The sequence below is a fragment of the Lissotriton vulgaris genome, chromosome 10 (genome assembly GCF_964263255.1).
Source record: "Lissotriton vulgaris chromosome 10, aLisVul1.2, whole genome shotgun sequence".
In the NCBI taxonomy this organism is placed as follows: Eukaryota; Metazoa; Chordata; class Amphibia; order Caudata; family Salamandridae; genus Lissotriton; species Lissotriton vulgaris.
Window position 1 is genome coordinate 950116889 of NC_141698.1, and position 20984 is coordinate 950137872.

The following is a 20984-nucleotide window of genomic DNA, read 5'->3' on the forward strand; positions in this document are numbered from 1 at the left end:
GCCAAGTCCTAGAACGTCCTCCCTCTCCACTTATGAAATTCACCCTCGCTGACGGACTTTGAGAAGAGATTCAAGACCTGACTTTTTGACTAAAGCCATCAGGATACACTCACAGGAGATAAGCCACGCTCTACAAGTATGATTGATTGATTGACTTTACTGGGTGGTGCACAAGTGATAAATATTAACTCAAACCCAATTTCCGCACACTATCATTTGTGTGTAATATCGTTTTATCAGTAAAACGGACGATGACAAGGAAAAATTAAATAAATAATTTTCGGAATACCCCCTCACCAGGTCCCACCGCTCTTGCCTGCACAGAATGTGGCTGGTCACCAAAGATTATCGTTTTAAAACTTGGGTTTTGATTCTAAAAACTTTAGGAAGCACTGCCCTACTATATGGTAGGAATAAAGGCTATGGTAGCAGGATTCAGCTCCAGCACCAGCAACAGCACTCCACCATTCCAGCTCCATGGTGCCTGTCCCCGCCAGGGGAGTGCATAGGCTGTAGACAGATTTACATTCCTTGGCCTCTATTCAATTTTGCTTCCCTGGAAGTTCGATTGGAGGGTAACTTTTTTCGAGTTGCCTTGGAGGGAGGGGAGAGGATATTTGTGCTAGTGGATTAGCGGGAGTGAGCCCATGCGCTCAGCGCATCTCCCACCTTTTCTAGCCAGTGCCGTGATTACGATTCAAACATGATTCCAGAATAGGAATTCTTTCAGGAAAGCCGCCATCGCTAGCAAGCAACAATCTCGTTTCAAATTCTGCCTCTACTGTATATTTATGTTTCCTGCGAGCAGAGTCCTGACTTGTAAAGCTGTTACTGTGCTGCACTATATGATTTTTGATGCCAGCTGCATAAGTTCCCCAGTTCTGGACTGATGGCTTCAGTGCACCAGGGGCATGAGGACATTATTCCAACATGGGAAAGCCATTGACTTGCACCGGCTACTAGTCAGGGCAGATGAACACATTGGAGATATTACAGGTGCAAGCACGAAAAATAGTGACACGGACTAACCCTCTGTTACAAAAGATGACATCTACATCATTTAGTTAGGTTTCTATCATATTCGACTACAAGACTAAAAAAATCTTTAAAAGTCTGCACTAATAATGTCTCTCTTCTTCAAACCTCAATCCTTTCTTTTAGCTCCATATGAAATGTGTTTGTGTAATGCTAATGTAGCTAGCTATGTTTTCATTGTTACATAGTCTTCAAGTGAAGAATGAGGAGAGTTAAATGCTAGAAGAATAGAGGGTTGAAGAAGGGAACAAACATTTGGTCACATGACCTGGGCTTGATACAGCAGTCCATAGACACAGGACTGTTGTAGCGCTCACACACTGCTCGCAGGGTATTAAGTATGCCTCCAGTGCAATACACACACCACACATTTACCATTCCCTGTCATGAGCAGTTAAATACGTGTCAATCCGAATTCTTGTTCAGGGTTTCCGCTATCTCCAACACATTGCAGCGTCTGGACCAGCGTCGCCAAAAATGTTATAATCAAACGAAGCTGTAACTTCATGTAAATCTTCACTTTGTAGTTTATTGGTTAGAGAAAACCCCAAACGATCCCTGTCAGACGCAGCTGGCCCAACTGTCACCAAAGGCTTCAAGATGACATGCAATATAGAACACTAAGCACATCATATAGGAACATCATCCAGCCTGGCTGAAAAGCCCTAACACAATATAACAGACTAGCTATGAAAGACTATGGAGAATGTAAAATATTGGAAAACACATTTGATTTGAAGAGAACAGTACCAATGGTCCATGTTGTTTTATTGCTCAGGGGTCATTTGTTATTACGCTTTAGTTGAGAATATGTTCAATTTAGATCTAAGGTGAATAGGCCTGTTCATTCAAAAACAAAAAAAATAATTCACTATGAAAAAAAACACGGATAAAAAGATCAAGTAACTCGTGTGCAATCCTAAAGATACCTACAGTACTTACTTTAATGGGCTGCTTGAACTGAAGATATCCTTCCTGCTTAGCTCAGAAATTCCGTTTCCGATGAACACCTTGCAGCTATCAAGAAACTCGAGGGCTCCACGTTTACACTTCCCTTCAATATCGGAGTACACGGAGACCGCATCACCAGCTTTCATCCCTTGGGTAAAAGAAGAAACAAAGTTTATCTATCGTACAGTTTACAGTGAATCGGACTCCCATAGTCCAATCAGAGATGGGAGTTGTCCAGCTCAACAGACATCACTCATATGACCACTCCGGCATTATTTTTAGTGCAGCAAAATCTAACCCAGGAATATTATTTAAAAAATGCAAAACAAGAATCAAAACAGATCTTAATTTGAGATCAGAAACGAACAAAACTGCTACTGTTTTACTGGCTTTCAGAGAATTATGCAATGAAAATTCTTTAAGAGGATATGCCATCCCGCTACTCTATAACGACTTGTTTTTTAATTCCAGTCATGTAATGACAAACTGGTAGACGAAGCTCTGCCTCAAACATTGAGGCAGGTTCCGACTGACTGCGGTCTTCAAATCTGTGGGCACAGATGGCATACAAGCAAGGATAACCAAGCCAGCCATCAGTATGACATGGCAAGACAATCTGCAGTCATCTCTTCCGTTTGAAGACTGCAACATAGCATCAATAAATTGCATCAACTATTAATCATTCATTAACCTCTTGAAAACAAATCCATTAAAAATCCAATTAGCTTCACAGATGATAAAAACACAAGTACCCCCAACACAGAATTCACACCCAAACAACCACACAAAAGACTTCACGGGAAAAAAGAAGTCAGATACAAACACATTAAGCAATACAGAGACATGTTACTGCACATCTCAATAAACTTATTAGAAGCCCCCAAAAATACACACAACTTGGTCCAAATAACTCAGTGTTGCTTTTTTCTACAACTCCTTCTCCTCCAAACTATGGACGGTCAAAATGGATGCTTGTTGTCAAAATGCACGAAGGACCTGGTCTTAATTTTATCTTACCAAAGCCCTCATCTTCTTATGTGCATACTAGTTGCAGACACAGTTGAAAAACTGCAAGTCCATCCATTTTTGACAGGTTACTTTGTCTGCTATTTTACATCTTTTAAAATAGTATTATGGAAACGTGAGGCATTTCCCTCCAATTTCCTTATTCTACATCGGAGATGTCAATTTCCGGCACTTGTAGAATCGCCTTCATTTTTGCAGGGCATGTTGTTATTGGTTTGAAATCTCTAAAATGCTAGTGTCATGTTTGATACTTTGTACCGAAAGTCCCCGTGGATCTGCACTAGCACAACAAAGGGCCACTCTGCATACTCTACAGGAAGTATCTATCGGACCGGAAAGCTGGGTTAATGTACCAGTCAATTTAGGACAGAAGTAGTGCAAGACAAGGAAAGCTGGGACACAAAACTCCCCTGCAGCCATACTGCGGACAGTGTTGTACAAGGCCAGCTTAACAAAGGGCAAAGACTAGAGAATGGATCAATAGGCTTAAAAGTTACCAGATAATTTAGAAACAAATGTTCGGTGTATTCACAGGCAAAGAAAGGAAATCCATCACCTGCTTGTGCTTTGCTTCCCTTGTTGGTTGGTGCCACAAGTGTCTTGAAGCTAGGGTGGCGTGTCTTGTAGCTAAGGAATCCAGGCGATCAAACGAGTTAGATAGGTAAGCCAATGGTACCCCAAGAAGGCTTCAAATGAGCTAAACTTTCTACAACTTTGACACAAGACAAGTTCTCCATTGTTTGTTTAGTTATGAGGTAGCTAGGATGAAGAGACATCCTACGTTGAGGTTCAACTACATTTCTGCTGCTAGTTTGCAGTACCCAATACAGACAACCTACAGTACTGAATTCCAACTCAGCAGAACTCCTCTAGAACACGTACCCGGAAAAAGTTCTCGAAATGATGTGCTGAATAGTGCAGACTCCTCGGATCCTCCTGACCGTAGGTTCTGTTTCGAGCATTTCACAGCCACAAAGAGTCTGCAAACCAAATTCCGGGCTATAAAATCCTCTACAATTTCTTCCGGCGGCAATCAGACACCGAAGAATCTTCAGCTTCATTATATATGCAAGAGAGCAACCAACAAAAGGATTCCGACAGGAGCATCAGAAAAGACTGGTTAGGCTGGCAGTGGGGTCATCATTGTGATGAAAGCATTGTTCCAGCTGTAAATATTCCTTAGCAGGACTTCCACTGGAGCATATACGAGGGTATGGCACCATCTCTAAATTCATGCTAAATTAGTGCCACCGGATAGACTTGGAACTACAAAAATGGGATGCATGCAATTTCTTCATTAATCTTCGCCACAGGAAATTTCTTGAGCCATTGACAGTGAAACAGTGAGCATGCGGCAACAGTCCCCAATACACGCAGACTGAAACTATGGAAAAAAGGACATCCAAACAAAGGTGCATGCAAACGCTTTCATTTCCATCACCAGTCCATGTCGGAAAACACAATCAAAGTCATTAAGTGGCAATGCAAACAACACACGCTCTGATGTCACCAACACATGCCTGTTTGACATGAACACTTTTGTGCAACACTGACTTGTTCCCATGAACACCAGCTCAGGCAAACACCAATGTACTTTGGTTCCAGCACTATCGACCTTTCAAATCCTCACATTCATAAATAATAAAAACTGGTCCCAAGTACATGTAGGCAAAACCCGTAAACAAACCAACATCATTGCCAATGTACACTGGCTCTCGTACCAGACGCACTGCCTTCCATTTGTACACTATGATAGGTAACACACACAGGCGAAACACGAAAACCGGTTGCAATTGTGGGAGTACAAAAACCAAAACAAAACCTACCAGCATCTAAAAACAAACAAGGTTACTACAATGGTCCAGTCACAAAATTGGATATATTTGAGAAACAGGGTAGTCGCACACTTCCCCAAATTACAAATGACATAACTCAGAGCAAGATATCTACCTCCATTTACAACACTAGTTTAAGCCCATCGCAAACAACGCAACGCATAATCAATACACATCTATCATACGTAACCTCAAAGCCAAAGAGATCCCTTTAGCGTCACCTATACTGCCACCCACACGTGCAAGTTAAATCAACGCCAGGCTGAGAAAAAAAAAAAGTATGCCTATCCTGTATTTCAATGGCACAATCGGCAGAAGACAAGTGTCAAATGAATGTACCTTGCAACTGTGAAACATACAAACCCAAAAGTTTAAATCCTCTCAATTCACTAATCGCGTTAATGCATTTACAGAAAACTAAACCATTCTTGCTTCAGATGCATGAACGGAGGAAACATTTTGAACTTTGCCGCAATAAAGAGCAAACAATCTGAAAGAGGTCTCAATGCTATTCTTGAGCAGAGTTGCTGTCGGAAGACTCCATCTGATCCCAGTACTTTTAGGGTAGATGGTCTCAAATGGCAGTTACCTATCTCGACGTCGCGTTTGATCAATTCATCATAAAAACAATATTTTACCCTTGATGAAGCTCTACTTATGATAAACGTGGTGCGTGTAATCCTGTGAAATGTCACACAGTGGATGAACTCTCAGAGTGGACAACAAATTGTGTAACGGATATAATGAGAAATACATTATGCAACTTATAAAACAACTTTGGATTTGACTCTGAAAGAAACTAGCTCCAAAACCATTCAATTGTATTGTCTGAATCTCAAAGAGGCACACACTAATTGATCTCCTTAACGAGCAGGGAAACATAGTTAACAGCAAAGAGGTACACCACTAGTTCATCTCCATATATTCTATTAAACTGCACTTACTAGTTGTGTCTCAGGTATTATTCGAATTTCAGCTCAAGTGCCTCTGTGCAGTAACAGTACTTCCCTTTCCCCACTCCACGAAGACAGCAGAGCATATGCTTGAAAGTCCTCCTACAACTGATGTAGACCCAATGTTTTCACACTGCTGTAGTCCTTTCTCGCCTACCGGCCCAGAAAGCTTATGGGACACATCCACCCTGTCCACCTGAGCTTCCATACAATCATAGATTCTGCACATAAACTGGGCACCTGACCTGGTAAGATGCCACATGGAATCTCTGCAAATAGTGTCCCTGCCAGAACATCCTACCATTAGCCGGCCAAAGCTGGGCAGTACCAACATAAGTGATACAGGTTACAATCAATTACCGGCACTACATTTCAGGCAGAGGTCGTGTGGCAGCAGCTTGGCGCTCTTGGCTTCCAGTGGGACCAATACCAGTCAATCAAACCAAAATTGATTAATTCGATGAAAATGCCTATTAACCATAATGGGGGCAATGCTGGGAACCAGGGGAAGCACCAACCCTCTCCCAAAGTCCAGACCCCCTCCGGCCAACCCCTCTGTATTAAGTTTCTCCAAAAGGCATTTGGCAACTGGGAAAGTGGTAGGGCAACCAGCTGCCTGCTGGAGTTATAATGAGGAGCAGTTCATGTGCTGACCATCCTGGCCGGGGGAGTAACTGCATGGCACTAAAGCAAACCCAGAAGTGGGAAGGGAGGAGTATATGCATGCAGTGCAGTGATAAAGAGCAACTAGCTTTGGGGGGGGGGGGGGGGGGGGGGGGACGGACAGGTGAGGGCCCACCATGGTACATTAAGTCAGCACAACAGGAAGTCAGTAGGCAGGCATGGTTAGTTCTCTGCTCTGTCGTCTCATACCCCCGAATCTTGCTTCAGAAAGGACGACAATTTATCCCCATCACTCCTTGTGGAGGCCCTCGACCACCCAGTGCAAGCCCATGCAATCTGATTCGCACTGTATTACACCATCTAGTCCCTAATGTCTGGGTTGCTATCCAGGTGATTTCCACTATGGGATGGGATCAGCCTGAGAGGAGGACACAGTGGCTCTGGAGGTTGTGCTGTTCATGGTGCAATCCTCCAGGCTATCAAGGAACATCTCTACGCCTCTAAGGTCTTAGAATACGTTTGCTTGCAGTTCAGTCACCAGCATGCGTGCAGGATTGAGGAGACCATACTTAATGTTCTAATTTGTTAGTCTGGGGCAAAGAGCAAGAAATCTCTTCTGCTTAGTATTAGTGGTTGCAGAGTAGTCTGCTGTGACCATCTTGGTGTAATGGTTCAGTTGCCCTCCGTGCTGCCAGTATGATGGCCAGGAGGTGTTGGTGACAAAGGGGACATGCTATGATCAGCTAGTCCACATTTGAGTGTGCTGCACATTAAGATTGAACCAGTAAACTCGCTGGAACTCATAATGTAACAAGCATAATGTCTTATTCTTCTCCCTCTGCGACTCCATAGATGTCAAAGTTATCTCTTCTCGCCCATTATTCGAGGTCAGTGACTTTATGTCAGAGGAGCTCTATGTCTCACCCCCAGTTCGACATGCAATCATATTGGGTTACCACCCCATCAAGTAATTTGTCCACTTTATTCATGCAAGTGTGAACAGTAGATACCACCAGTCTCTTAGACTTCACTTTAGGTGTGAGTTTGCCCATTTTGCGTCCACATTGGGGAGAGTGGCCCGATGGCTGATTTTTCTTTAGGGAGCGTCTCCATGGTGTGGTCTAGTAAGGTCAGGGTAGGTGACATTGAGGGTGGTTTGGTATAGCTGACCACCTCAAAGAACAGGAGCTGGCAGGCCAAAGCTTTGTGATGTGAAATCACATTTGGTGCTGAGTTAATTGCATTGACTGTACCGACTGAGGCATAGTTCTCTGTGACTTCACCAAGGTGGAGCCTGCTTCATTATTCATGTCCAGTATGGGGAGTGAGCCCATTCATGGGGTGGGGGGAATATAGCTACTTTTCTCTTCCAACATAGTGTTTGGTAGTATGACCTTTCAATGCAGTTCAATGCGAGAGAGGAGAGGATCCTGCAGGCATCGGGCGGGCTGTTGACTATCAAGAGAGTCCACCCACTTGAAGACTAAAGGTTAGCTGTGGTCAACAGCAAAGAATAAGGGTGCAGTCAGTAAATTACCATGGCGGCACTCCTGCTGAGAGGGACCCATGGAGACCTAGAACAAATCTCCTTACCAGTAGCGGCCCGTACAGGTTGTGCTGTCAGGCGGTGACGTGGGGCAGGAGAGGGGTAGTAAACACCGGCATACGGATTAATGCAGGTAGACATTTAAATCTATAAAAACGAATTTCGTTGCCCGCCCTGCATTGCATTTGGCGATGCAGGCCCGCTACTGCTCCTTACCCTTTCACAATTGCAGGTGTGTCTCATGAGGCCAGGGCATCCTCGTAGCCAATGGGTACATGACTGCAATCTAGCTATGCCCATGGCTGACTTCTAGTGAAGGTTAGCAGATGGCAGCCCCTTGCATTGACCACATAGTAGTCGTCAGTAATGTCTCTCCTATGTCCCATACCAGAGTCTGTAGCCCTACACACTGCCCATGCATGCGGTCTCTGTATGCCTTGGTCTGTGCCATTCCTCAGGACATTCAGATAGGTTGGGATTGGGGGCAATTGTCGATGCAAGTGGGCCTCTAGTGCTGTTGCACAGACAGACCGCTGCATCCTCTAGGTCCAAGTTCACGGGGTTGCGCCAAGAGGCTGCAGTCCCCCTGCTGGGTGCTGATCAAAAGGCAGGCACAGGGATGCATAGCTGCAGTTGCTGGCTAGGCACAGTGGCGCAGTGCATGTGTCACAAAGGGCCTCGACGGGGCTCTGCTGCAATGCCGCTTGCAGCATCCATATGTGCAGGTCCTGCCCCATGCTGTTGCAGCCAAAACAGTCTCTTTGATCATCTAGGTAGGCAGAGGTGGCTGTGCTGAGTCTACCATGAAGGTAGAGCTCACACTGCATCTTCAATGTGGTCCGGGCAGCCCAGAAGGGCCTCTGTCCTTTGCATTTTACTGTGTAACGGGTGTCCTACTGGCCCTGTGGGTAGGCCGCGGGCGCAGTCACTGCATGTGCTCTTAAAGAGGTGAGGTTGGTGCTCCTCACACAGCTCCAAGTGATGGGCACCCTCTATTCCATCATCAGATATTGTGGAGGAGCCCTGTTGATGGTGAGGGATCAGGGTAGGGCCGGCGCCAATGCAGCACTCCAGCAGAGAGCAGTCATTGTGGTTCTTAGCTCTTTCTCAGACACCCTGGGCCTTGGTCCTCTTTGCTTGCTGTGATAAAATTTTAGTCCTATTGAGTATATATATATTACCTACGATAGATATATATATATATCTATATATTACCTACTGGCTGTCGCCAGTAGGTAGTTATAGTTAGGATTTTTTCAATGTTAAATCTCAAAATTCTATTTGGAATAACTTTGGCGCCGGTTGACGAATCTGCCAGAAAATTTCCTCAAAATGGCCTCGCGGACCTCCGGTCCTTCCCTGAAAGTTTGGGGGGGATGCGTCAAGCAGAGGCCGAGATAAAAGGGGGGTCCCAAAACGCGTTTTCCCCATGTTAATTTCCATAGGGCGGTCGATTTCACTTTTAGCTCGAACGGCTGAATGGATTTCCACCTAATTTGGCAAAATTGTAGGGACTGGTAGCCCGATGTGCCTTTGCTATGTCTCAGGATATGTGCTCCAGTGGATTTTGAGTAATTTAGGTTCAAAAAAATATATATATCTAGAGCCGCGCCCTGGTACGCGCACCGGGGAGCGCTCAAAGCGCGCCACGCGACTTGCGTACGTAAAGCTGATTGGCTCTCGGGTGTCTGTAAACATTTGAAACAGTCCGCAGCGGCCGCCATCTTGTACCTCGGTAGGATTGAGGTGGTAAAAATCAAAGGGGGAAATGAGCAAAAGGGGGCAGGGTACACCCCCCCTGACCCCCTAGGTTTGATGTGGGGGTCATAAAAGGGCCGTACGGGGCAAAAAAAAAATTTTTTTTTGATTTGCGCCGGGGGAGCGCCCGGTCCGCGCACCGGGGAGCGTACGATTGAGAAAAAAAATGACACTTTAAAAAAAAAAAAATAGCATTTTTTTATAAATTGGAGGTAGTTCTGAAAATAACTTTTTTTTTGTTTTTGTTGTTTTATATCTTTTTATACTTTTTGAAACAATTTTATATTTTTTTGGGATTTTTTACAGGGGAAAAACAAAAACAGGGATTCAAAAAATGCTCAACAGGAGCAAAAAAATGAGAAAATTTAGGGACGGGGAGAGCATCGGTGTTCCTGTTTCTTTATTGCAATGAGTTCAACGCTCTGCTCCCCATAACAGAGTAGTTTGTCACAGTCCTTGCATAAAAATGTTATGCCTGCAAAAACCAGCTGGATGTTAGGGACCATTCTTGCACGTGTTGAACCTGAGGTGTTGCTCCACCAGTGGAGGTGCTGCTGCCATCTCTTCATGCCTTCTCTGCCAGCTCCCTGACACTCTCCCTGGAATAATTTTTTGGGTGTCTTCTTTTGACATGCCTAATTAAATTGGCATTTCCAAAGCTGTATTTTTTTAGAGGATTGCCTCTGGATAAAATACTTCCACATATTTTACAAGTTACTTTACTTGCATTAACTTTTTTTTGTCCTTCAGGGATGTCATAAAATTTCCAGATGAAGTGGTTCTTTGTTTTCTGGTGAGGAGGGTCCTCTTGCACAAATCCATCTGAATCACTGCTGGATGACTCCCTTGCAGCCATTGCTGTAGATCAGGAAAGTAATGAGTTGAAAAATCACAAAACACCTCTTGCTCTCTCCAAGTGCAAATCAATAGTGAGAGAAATGGGTGGGTTTCTCTAAATTTAGAAAAAAATAATTATTGAACCAATGAAAAGTGTTATTTACACGTCACATGACCATGGGCTTCATCATTATGAAACCAAAACTGTTATGAACCAATGAAAAGTGTTATTTTCTGGTCACATGACCCGACGCGCTTACGCGACGCGCCCCGGGGCGCGGCCAGGGGCGCGCCACGTAAGCGTGTCAGACGCCTACGTTGCGCGATCGTATTCGCTCGAGTGCTTCCGGGTGCGCTTACGCCGTGCGTATCACGCGGACGCGGCTACGCGATACGTCACGATCATGTTTTCGTTCGCGATATTGGCGCTCTCGGGACGCTCCCCGGAGCGCGCCTCGGGACGCTTTATAGAAGTACGCTTTTCGGGGCGCTCCCCGGGGCGCGCATCGGGAGCGCTCCCAAAAAAAAAAAAAAAAAAAATGGGAAAATTGTAGGGACAGGTAGCCCTATTCTGAAGTGCTTTTTACGAAAATTAACTTTGGAAAAATATGTATTGTGCTACATTGGGCTTTATATATGTTAGAGCAAAAATGTAGCCCAAATGTAGCCCAATGTAGCCCAAAGATGGCCACCAGAGACAAAAAAAAATATATAGCTCAAATATAGCCCAACTGTAGCCCAATGACAGAATGTATCAGAGTATTCTAAACAACTAGAGCGCTAACAGTCTTACTTATAAAGTGAGACTTATAGTTAGGAATTAGCATTAAAAAACCTGTGAAATTCACTGAAAAAACCATAGGTTTCGGACCAGTTATAGTTAGGAATTGGCATTTAAAAAACCAGTTAAATTCACTGAAAAAACCATAGGTTGAACACCAGTTATAGTTAGAAATTAGCATTTAAAAAACCTATTAAATTCACCAAAAAAAAGCATAGGTTTCACATCAGTTATAGTCAGCTGGAAATTTTACTGACATAAAACCATTAAAATTCAACGTTATAGTTAGTTGGACTCACTATAACTTGCGCGTGTAATGCACTGCTGATGACGTCACATATTACATCACTCATGACATGGTCAGTGACATTACTCATGACATCACTGATGACACCATCCTTGTGAAAGAGTGACAGACCTCCTTTCACTGTAACCCTTGAAACACATATTCAAAAATAGAAACTAAAAATTTTCAAAAAAACCCATACCAGTTACAACAACCAATTCAGAAATTCCACCATTTATATACACATCCACTAATTCACCAACAGTTCTATGTAGTCACTCATACATATACTCACTCATCATATGTAGTGATACACCTATACATCCTGTAACACATTGACAGTCATCCAAAAGTTACTCACACACATACTCACACATGCAAATAAACTATTGAACATCCATTTATTTGCATATACAACTATACACACACTACCACCTTACTTCTAAGGAAACTTACACATACTTACTCTCTTAAACAAACACTTATAGAAACACATACTTATTTAAACAAGAACTCTTACAATCTCTCATTCTCACATATACTCACTTATAAACATCAATACTCATATATACTAGATTAAAACATATGTCGTTACTGATAAAGACACTAGTGAGACAGTCATTCACTCACTAACACACACATATAGACACTCATCCAACCTTACAGTCCTGCACATATGCTGTCTTCAAAATACATACAAACAGTGAATCAGTCATTGATGCATCTATGTGCTAAGTAATACCCCCACCAAATCATACAGACATTCATACTGATACTAAAATAAACATCTAATAACCCATATACACACACATGTAGGTACTCACCAACCCATGCAGCCACTTATACACAAAGTGAAACACTGATACATATATTTAAATATTTAAACATTACTCGCATATGTATTCACTAAGATACACTTGATAAGCCAGTTAACCAATCCATTTTTTTAAAAAAAACATCCATTTAGATACCTATTTAAACATTTATTCTTCCATCAACCGTTTTCATATACATATAGAAAACATATTTATTTTTCAGAAAGACACACATTCACTGGATGGTGTCATCAGTGATGTCATGAGTGATGTCACTGACCATGTCATGAGTGATGTAATATGTGACGTCATCAGCAGTGCATTACACGCGCAAGTTATAGTGAGTCCAACTAACTATAACGTTGAATTTCAATGGTTTTATGTCAGTAAAATTTCCAGCTAACTATAACTGATGTGAAACCTATGCTTTTTTTAGTGAATTTAATAGGTTTTTTAAATGCTAATTCCTAACTAAACTATAACTGGTGTTAAACCTATGGTTTTTTCAGTGAAAATATATATATATATATATATATATATATATATATATATATATATATTAGAACATAGAAGCTTCTTTGCATTAAAAAACTGTAGGGACAGATGGACTGCCCTCAGTTCAAGGAAACTAGGTGGTATGCTTGTCCCCCCTCACCCCCCCTCCCCCCCCCCCCCCCCCATCTCCTTCATTTAACATTTTTTCTTCTGTTACTTCTCATCCTCTCCCAATGCACATACTTCTCCCGTTTCCCACTGTACATCTCTACCTTGTCCCACGATTTGGATCCACGCTACACCCCCTTGTTGATTTTCCACCTTCTCACTTTGCATTAACACCACCACACATTTTCATCCTCCCCTTGTTCTAGTCCCCTCTCTTATGTGTTCGTCTCCTTTTCCCAGTTTTCTGCTCTCTTCCCTTACCCACTCCTCCACCCAAATCCTTGGCATGATTAAAGCACATATTACTCAAAGCCGCTCCCTCAAGAGTGCTTGGGCGCAGGTGAAGAGGAGCAGTCCCCTCGACTAACGCAGGTTCTATTTCCACATTCCTCAGAGGAGTGAAAATGGAGAACACAGCTGAAGCCCAATCAACTGCCTGCTTTAAAATAGCCAGAAAGCGTGGAGAGAAGTAAGATCAGGAGCTGGGTGTGAGAGGGTGGGGGGGGGGGGGGGGGGAAGGGGGATGGGGGAAGAAGAAGGAAAACGACAAAGTCCAATAGGAGAATAAAACAATGTGCTCATTGTGCAGATCAGGCTGAAGTATATATAGAGAATTTTTTATGCCTTGCAATAAACAAGTAAAGTATCACCAAGCATCCTTTCTGTCCGTAGGAAAATGTGGATGGCCCAAAATCAAATAGTACCGTGGCTGTACAATAGAAACTGGTGCAGTTAAAGAAATGGGCGATCTAGCGGGTATAGATGGTTTGGGAAACTGGTCCTGTTTTTCAGTCTGAGCCATGTTTAATAGAAAGATACTGGAGTAAAGGTCGCACATTTCGTGGGTCAACAGTAAGAAGTAAAATGGATGATATTCTTATAGGGAGGGATGGTGCACAAGAAATAGGCGTCCAAAGGAGTTGTGATATTTAGAAAAAGTTATTTTATTGTTTCAATCCTTTAGAAGGCCTCAGCCAACGCGTTTTACCGTGGGAACTTCGTCAGGGCTAGATTGTTTTAAGGGGAGTCCCGTGTGGAAGCCAAGCGCATGCAAAAATCACAGAGTATTCAAGTTGCTGGTGGATCAAATTCTGGCAACCACTGTCTTGACAGTGGAGCTTCTCTGCAGCTAGCTCCGGATGTTTTCGTGCACAGCGTCTTACTGACTCTCCGATATTTGAAATTTAAGCGCGAAGCCCTGGTCAGCTGCAGTTGTGTTGTTTTAAATACAATGGATGATATATCGAGGTTCTCTGACATGCTGTAATCTATACTCTTAATCAAAAAGATCCCCTTTATATGGAATTGTCCAAACATTAGGAACCCAGACATAGGAATTCGAGACTGAGAATTGCCAATTGAGCATGGAACCATGCTCGCCATGATGGAGGGATCTCGCCAGCTGGACATTCTCCTTCCAGCTGTGAAGTAACACTGGCTGTGAAACTTGACAGCATCACTTCATTACCATCAAGAAAGAGCAGAGGTCATGCACAACAGATTACTGGGTTACACCTAAAAGGATGATCCTTGAGGCCACCCGCGTAGCTAGGGGGGGGCGAGGGGGGCGGACCGCCCCAGGCGGCACTATATAGTGGGCGGCGGCCGCCGCGCTGCACTGGTGGCCTTTATCATTTTTTTGGGGAGTGTCAGTGTCCCCAAATAAATGTAAAGGCTGCCACCGCATCGGGCCACCACTGCTGCGCGGCCGCGGGCTTATTTCTTGAATTGCAATGACTTGCAACTGCTGGCTGCAGTGCGCACACGCACGCACCACCACCACCGAGCGTGTGGTCGCGCGCGCGACGCTACCGACGTCAGAGGCCCTCTGAATTTCGGGGGTAAAACTTTCCACCGCATTTCGCGCTCACCTCGCTTCATAAAAATAGTGCTCACGGACTCGAGCCATCTTTTTATGTTTTCTAAGAAAAGAGACGGAGAAAAGCCTTCTTAATCACCAGGAAAGTGGTATGTATTAATCATAGAAGTGGCACGGGGGGCTCCTAGTCATATAACTTGAACTGCTAAATGGAGGAAAAAGACAAATTAACCTTTCACTCTAATTCAGCCGCATGCGTGAAGGGGTGAACTTTTGCAGCAGTAGATGTACATTTAGGTATGCGAATATTTAAGTTTTCCTTTTAATCTATACAAGAGAAAACATTGGAAAAATGAGTTGCTCACATCCAATGTGGGGTGCATCAGTGGTGGAATTGTATCACTGCAGCCCCTGTGGTACTGTTGGGCCCGCAGCTCCAGGGGGCCGGAGGGGCTCAGCAAAAGCGAAAGGCGGTGGGCTGGGGAGGGGTCCTTGTACTTAGCAGGGCAGCTCCCTAAAGTTTTGATAAAGTGGCATGTGATGTGGCGGGCGAGAGCGAGCCTCTGCTGCACCCCCACTCATAAAAGGAACTCTGGATGATGTTGTTCTTGTTGTGGATATTTTAAAAACGGGCTGATGCATGAAAACGGAAGTGAACTACTAGAGCAATTATTTTGTTTCCATTACTGGACCAACAAGGCTTACTCATTCTATCTCTTCCCCCCACACCTCCCCGTCCATGTCTTTCACTCACGGCTGCATGGCCTCGGTGTAATTTGGATAATCTCAGTCAGCCCTGACTTCATTTCAGGTCAATTGGTTGTTCGTAGGTTCTGGGACGCACATACCGGGGGTGAGCAAAGTATTTTTTATCCTGACAAATTTTCTGATTTTTTCACATCTGATTTTTTTTGTACATTGTTAGATTATGCACATTGTTTTGCAAGTTACTGTACCTAACCCAGCTAAGCCAAAAATCGTGCGACTAAATTCTCCCTCCCTCCTTACATACTCTGCAGTAATCACTGCAGAGTATGTATGGGCAGTGAGTGGTCTTTCGTCGCACTATTTTGTTATCGCATAATGCATACATTTTTGGATGCAAAGGTGCATTTTGCACTAAAAAATAGCACCAAACGTCCACTCTGCCCGTCATAGAATTTTGTGGAATCTCACAGAATTTTTATGTAATACAGCAGAATCTCGCAGAAACAAATTGTGCCAATTCCACCCATCCCTAGTTGAAATTGACTTTGTGAATTGAGGTTGTAGGCTGCTAATGAAAAATGTTTTAGGTTCTGGCATTATCCAAGTGCAACTTTCTGTCAAATGTTCCCTTTGCTCATGATAGGCATAGGTGATCTGGAAGCAACTGTCACAGTAAGTAAACCTGGCAATCAGTGATTTTTCTTTATGTTTGTTTTCAATTAGAATTTTTCATTGAACTTGGCACCCCCTTAATTTGTCACCTCAAGTGGCTGCTAGATGTCTGTGTGGAAAGGCCATTCAGAATTTGGGAGTATTTAGAATAAAATTACCTTTTGGCCCTGAGAGGTATACGTGCAAATCTAACCAAAAGGCAGTGGATAACTATGAAGGCTAAAAATAAAAATACAATCAGCAAGCATGTAACAACGGTTTTTAGCTCCTTTATTGAGGATAATGGCGGCTTAGCGCCCCGACAAGCAGGATTCCGACCTAGACACTCCACTGAATCCGTTGTGGTGTCGATCCTTAACAATCTTAGGGAGGGAGCAGACCAAAACCATCATCAGGCCCTGGTGCTCCTCGACCTCTCCGCCGCTTTCGACACGGTGGACCATTCCATCTTGCTGTCCCGTGTCGGAGCGGCGGGAATTGGGGGCTCGGCCTTGGTCTGGCTCTCCTCCTTTTTAAGGGACCGCACCCAGGCGGTCCGGCTGGGAGACTTTTCGGCTACCTTATTACCTGTCACTTGTGGTGTCCCTCAGGGTTCTTCTCTTTCCCCTCTCTTGTTTAATCTCTATATCTGTCCTTTGATTTTTGCTCTTCAGCAGCTGGAGGTCACCGTTTTCAACTATGCGGATGACCTCCAGCTTATCTTTAATCTTTCTTCCTCTCCTCATTCTATTTCTAATTTTCAGTCAGTTATGGTTTTCATCAGGGACTGGATGAACCACAACCACCTAAAGTTGAACCCGGACAAGACCGAGTTGGTCCTCACGGGTGGTTGCTCCAGTCCCTGGAACTCTCTATTTTGGCCTTCTTCTTTTGGGCCCCCTCCTTCTCCTTCTGCTTCAGTCAAGACATTAGGTGTTAAACTCAATAATCAACTCACTCTTCACTCACAAGTTAGTCATGTTGTTTCTTCTTGCTTTCTCACTCTTCGCACAATTCGCACTGTTTCCCTTTTTTTTTCTCCTTTGGCACTTAAGTTGATTATGTCCGCTCTTGTCGTCTCCCAGCTGGACTACGCAAATGCCCTGTATAATGGCATTCCAGGTATAGTCTACGGAAACTTCAGTTGGTTCAAAACCAGGCAGTCCGACTTATTCCTGGCCTTTCTCGTTCGCATCACTGCACTCCTATTCTTAAGGCACTCCATTGGTTGCCTGTTAAAGAGAGGGCCTTGTTTAAGTTGGGTTGCATGGTTTTTCACTCCCGGCGGGGCTCGGCTCCCGCCTTCATTTCTTCCATGATCAGGGAGTATACCCCCACCCGAGGGCTTCGCTCTTCTTCCCAGTCTTTGTTGGTGGTCCCCCGATTTAAGCGCAAGAAGTGGGGTGGGGCGAACTTTTCTACGTTGGCACCCACCTTTGGAACTCTTTACCGGACCACCTAAGACTGGCAACACATTATCTTCCTTTTCGGAAAGACCTCAAAACCTTTCTTTTTAAACAGGCCTTTCCTTTGTGATATGCTCTCACTACTCCCTAGGTCCACCAGTCCTTGGTACGGTGGTCACTCTCCCCCATTGGTACCCTGCCCTCCATAGCGCCAAGAAACCGCTGGTGAATGCTGCGCTTAATAAATATTTTAAATTCAATTCAAGTAATTAGAGAGGTAGCGGGGTTCTGGGAGCAGAAGTGCACTGTTACTCTATTGTGATGTAATGTTCTTTAAAGAGGAGTGAGTTAGACGATTTCTTAAACTAGAGCATTAGTCGGTCATTACTGATGGAAATGGCGATGTTGTTCAAAATCCTGGATACATAGATGAAGGCTTGTTGTCTTGTTTTTCATACTGCTTTGCATCCATTTTGATGGTGTCTGACTGAGTATATGCGTAGAGCCAGAAGAGATGTTGAACTATGCAAGGGTGCTGGCTACGACAGCTTTGTAAATGATGCAGCTGGTTTTTAAGATGGTGCAGGCTGACAATGGAGTTCCGTCAGGATGGGGGAGTGATGTGAATAGAATTCTTCAGGCCCTGGATGAGGCATTATGCTGCATGTAGGATGCCCTTAAAGGGGTGCAGTTGGCAGTCGGGAGGCCATGGAGCAGGGAATAGGCACCATCCTGGTGCAAGAATGTGGGGGCTCGAACAGCAATTTCAGGTTGAATCCAAGTGGCTTGGAGATGGGTAGAATTTGGGATTTAAAGCCATCAAGGTTCATATCACAGATCAAGATTTTCGCTGCTTGTTTCTTGCTGTTCTTGGCAAAGACAAGGAATTCAGTCTTGGTGGGGTTGAACATGAGGCAAGGTTTGAACATCCAAAAATGAAGTCAGTTAATTGGGGGGACCATGATATTTGGTCATTTAATGTCAGCTGTAGATGATGGATCCTCGAACAATTTCATGTATGTGCATGTTTGCATTGTGCTGAGGGGATTACCAGGTATTTGTTCACACAGCTCTCCGATGGGTGTCACACGTGTTTTTTCTGAGTCCCCAGATAGATCGTGCAGTCTGTGTTTTCTCCTTTGTACTGCCGGTCACCAGTGTATTCAACTATGTAGCCTTGGACTGTGTCATGTATGTGCAGGTAACTTGCATGATCAAGGTAGATATTAGCGGCGATATTACGTGTCTCTCGGACCTCTTTCAAGTGCTCGCCGTCCTTTTTCTCAGCCACCCCCCCAGGGGCGGCAATCTGAGGGATAGCCCCGGGCGCCACAAGCTCTAGCTACGCCTCTGCTTGAGGCTGCTGCAGTAAAAGCATTATCGTCTTCCATGACACTATAGGACTACAATTAAGTCTCAGGAGGTTGTGCCCTGGATGTGCAAAGGACTCATTAAACATCCTCGCACATTCCTCCAATCGGCAGGCATTGGAAACCGTTCTATGTATTTTAATTGTCCTGCTATAATTGGGCTTGAATCATAGTGACAATAAAATTCCAAAAGAAAAAAGGACACCCTGTTCTAGACGGGATCTCCAAATATCGCTACCAATCAGCGTCTTTTTTCAGTGGCCTCCGTTGGCTTTGAATGTCAAAAGTGTACTATGGATCCAGTAAGATGATAACCTGTACTTACCAGAGTGTATAACAATAAGGACTTTGCTGTGAAGTACACACACTCGATTTGCACAACCACCTCACCAAAGCTCTTAAAGGAAATTGCCTGAGAGTGTCTGGCATGGTACAGTAGTCGATTTATTGTACTGGGATCAAAGAGGGATTCCTTAGCAGTGGAAACATCAGGCCAGGACTACTTAGGTGCCACAGGGAGGGCATATAGCATAGCAAATCAGAGGGGAGAAAGCATATGTAGGCTCTGCTCCTTCATCACCTCATGCGCCATGTCGATTTAATCTCCTTCTACAACCTTTCTTTTGATGCAACTAAAACACGCATTGATACCTTGATAATCTCTTGACAGGAATATTGCAAGAGACTCACTCCTCCAGGGTCACCCTCTCTGCTCTTTCACTCACTTCATGATAGTCCCCAACAATACCACTGCATCCCTTTTCTCCTTCCTACATAGCTGGTGTATCAATGATTATAGACCGCGGCATCAACCGTAATGTATATAGAAATCATAGGTAAACTTGTCTCATCATTGATTACATACATTTGGAGGCTGCCACAATCCCTGGGGCGAATACGTGGGCTCCTCTTAGCACCGCATTCCCACACTGGGCTCCAACAATAACCTGCAAAGGATGCTGTTCTAAGGTCCTCCTGAAATTAGAAACGTAGGTGAGAAATCCAATATCAGTCAAAGCCACAGGGATAATCACACGTTCCGCAGAACCAAATGCAACGTTAGCCACACCAAGGAAAAGCACTGTGTTAATGGAATTATTTCCAATTGTCTAAAATCAGAGAAAAATGCATAGCAGCCTTTTAATTGATGAGGGTGTTTCAGGGTACAAATTCATATGCAATGGGTAATCTTATTGCAAAAAAAGCAGTGTGTGTTGTATGCAATAGACCTACATTACACACAAATACTCTAAATAATAATTGCATAAAAATAATCTCATCCATCTTGAAAATGGCATTGACTAAAGTGGTCAGACTGGAGCACTGTGTTAGATACCACTGAATGGAATCCTATACCGGGCTGCTGGATATGCATGAATGGCCTTTGCCTCTGTAACATCCAGAGGTAAGTGATGTGCATACAACACTGGTACTGTTAAAAGAAAGTGGAGTGCGTTCAACATCCACAATGGAATGAGCAATTGTACTAGCAGCCACAAACAAATACCTCTCAAGCCAGTATGGCAGAATTCTGGGATTGCACAAAGGCAGAGGTATCTTACCTGCCACCTAAATTCAAGGCAAAAGCCAAGTTAACTGTCCTTAATTTAGAAAGCACGCTTTCGTCAGTCACTAGATGTGTATGATTTTTCTTTTAATCAGAATCCGTCTTTATGTAACGAGGATATGGTGGGTTACAGAGGAGTATATCCATTGGGTTAGCCTGTAAACCTACAGAGGATTTAGGAATTCTTTACAAGTAATTTTTTATACATTGATTGTCCTCCTATTAAGTATGTATGTATTGTGAATTTAGACGCGGGTATTCTAAAAGTGAGCCTAGCTACAAAGCAACAGTGTGCTCTACAAGAGCAGAGGAAACAAAAGTATGATTTTCTCTATTCCGTTGGATTCAGGATG

At 43.8% G+C, this 20984-nt stretch overlaps 1 protein-coding gene across 1 annotated transcript in view; it reads right to left on the minus strand.

The window, feature by feature from the left end:
• Positions 1-20984, minus strand: part of NSUN6 (NOP2/Sun RNA methyltransferase 6) — a 131197-nt gene that overhangs the window by 74981 nt on the left and 35232 nt on the right. The window contains exons 4-5 of the mRNA XM_086941956.1: positions 19930-20039; positions 1978-2134 (exon numbers count right to left, since the gene is read on the minus strand). Coding sequence (XP_086798082.1) covers positions 1978-2134; positions 19930-20039 — 267 coding nt within the window. The remainder of the gene's footprint in view (positions 1-1977; positions 2135-19929; positions 20040-20984) is intronic.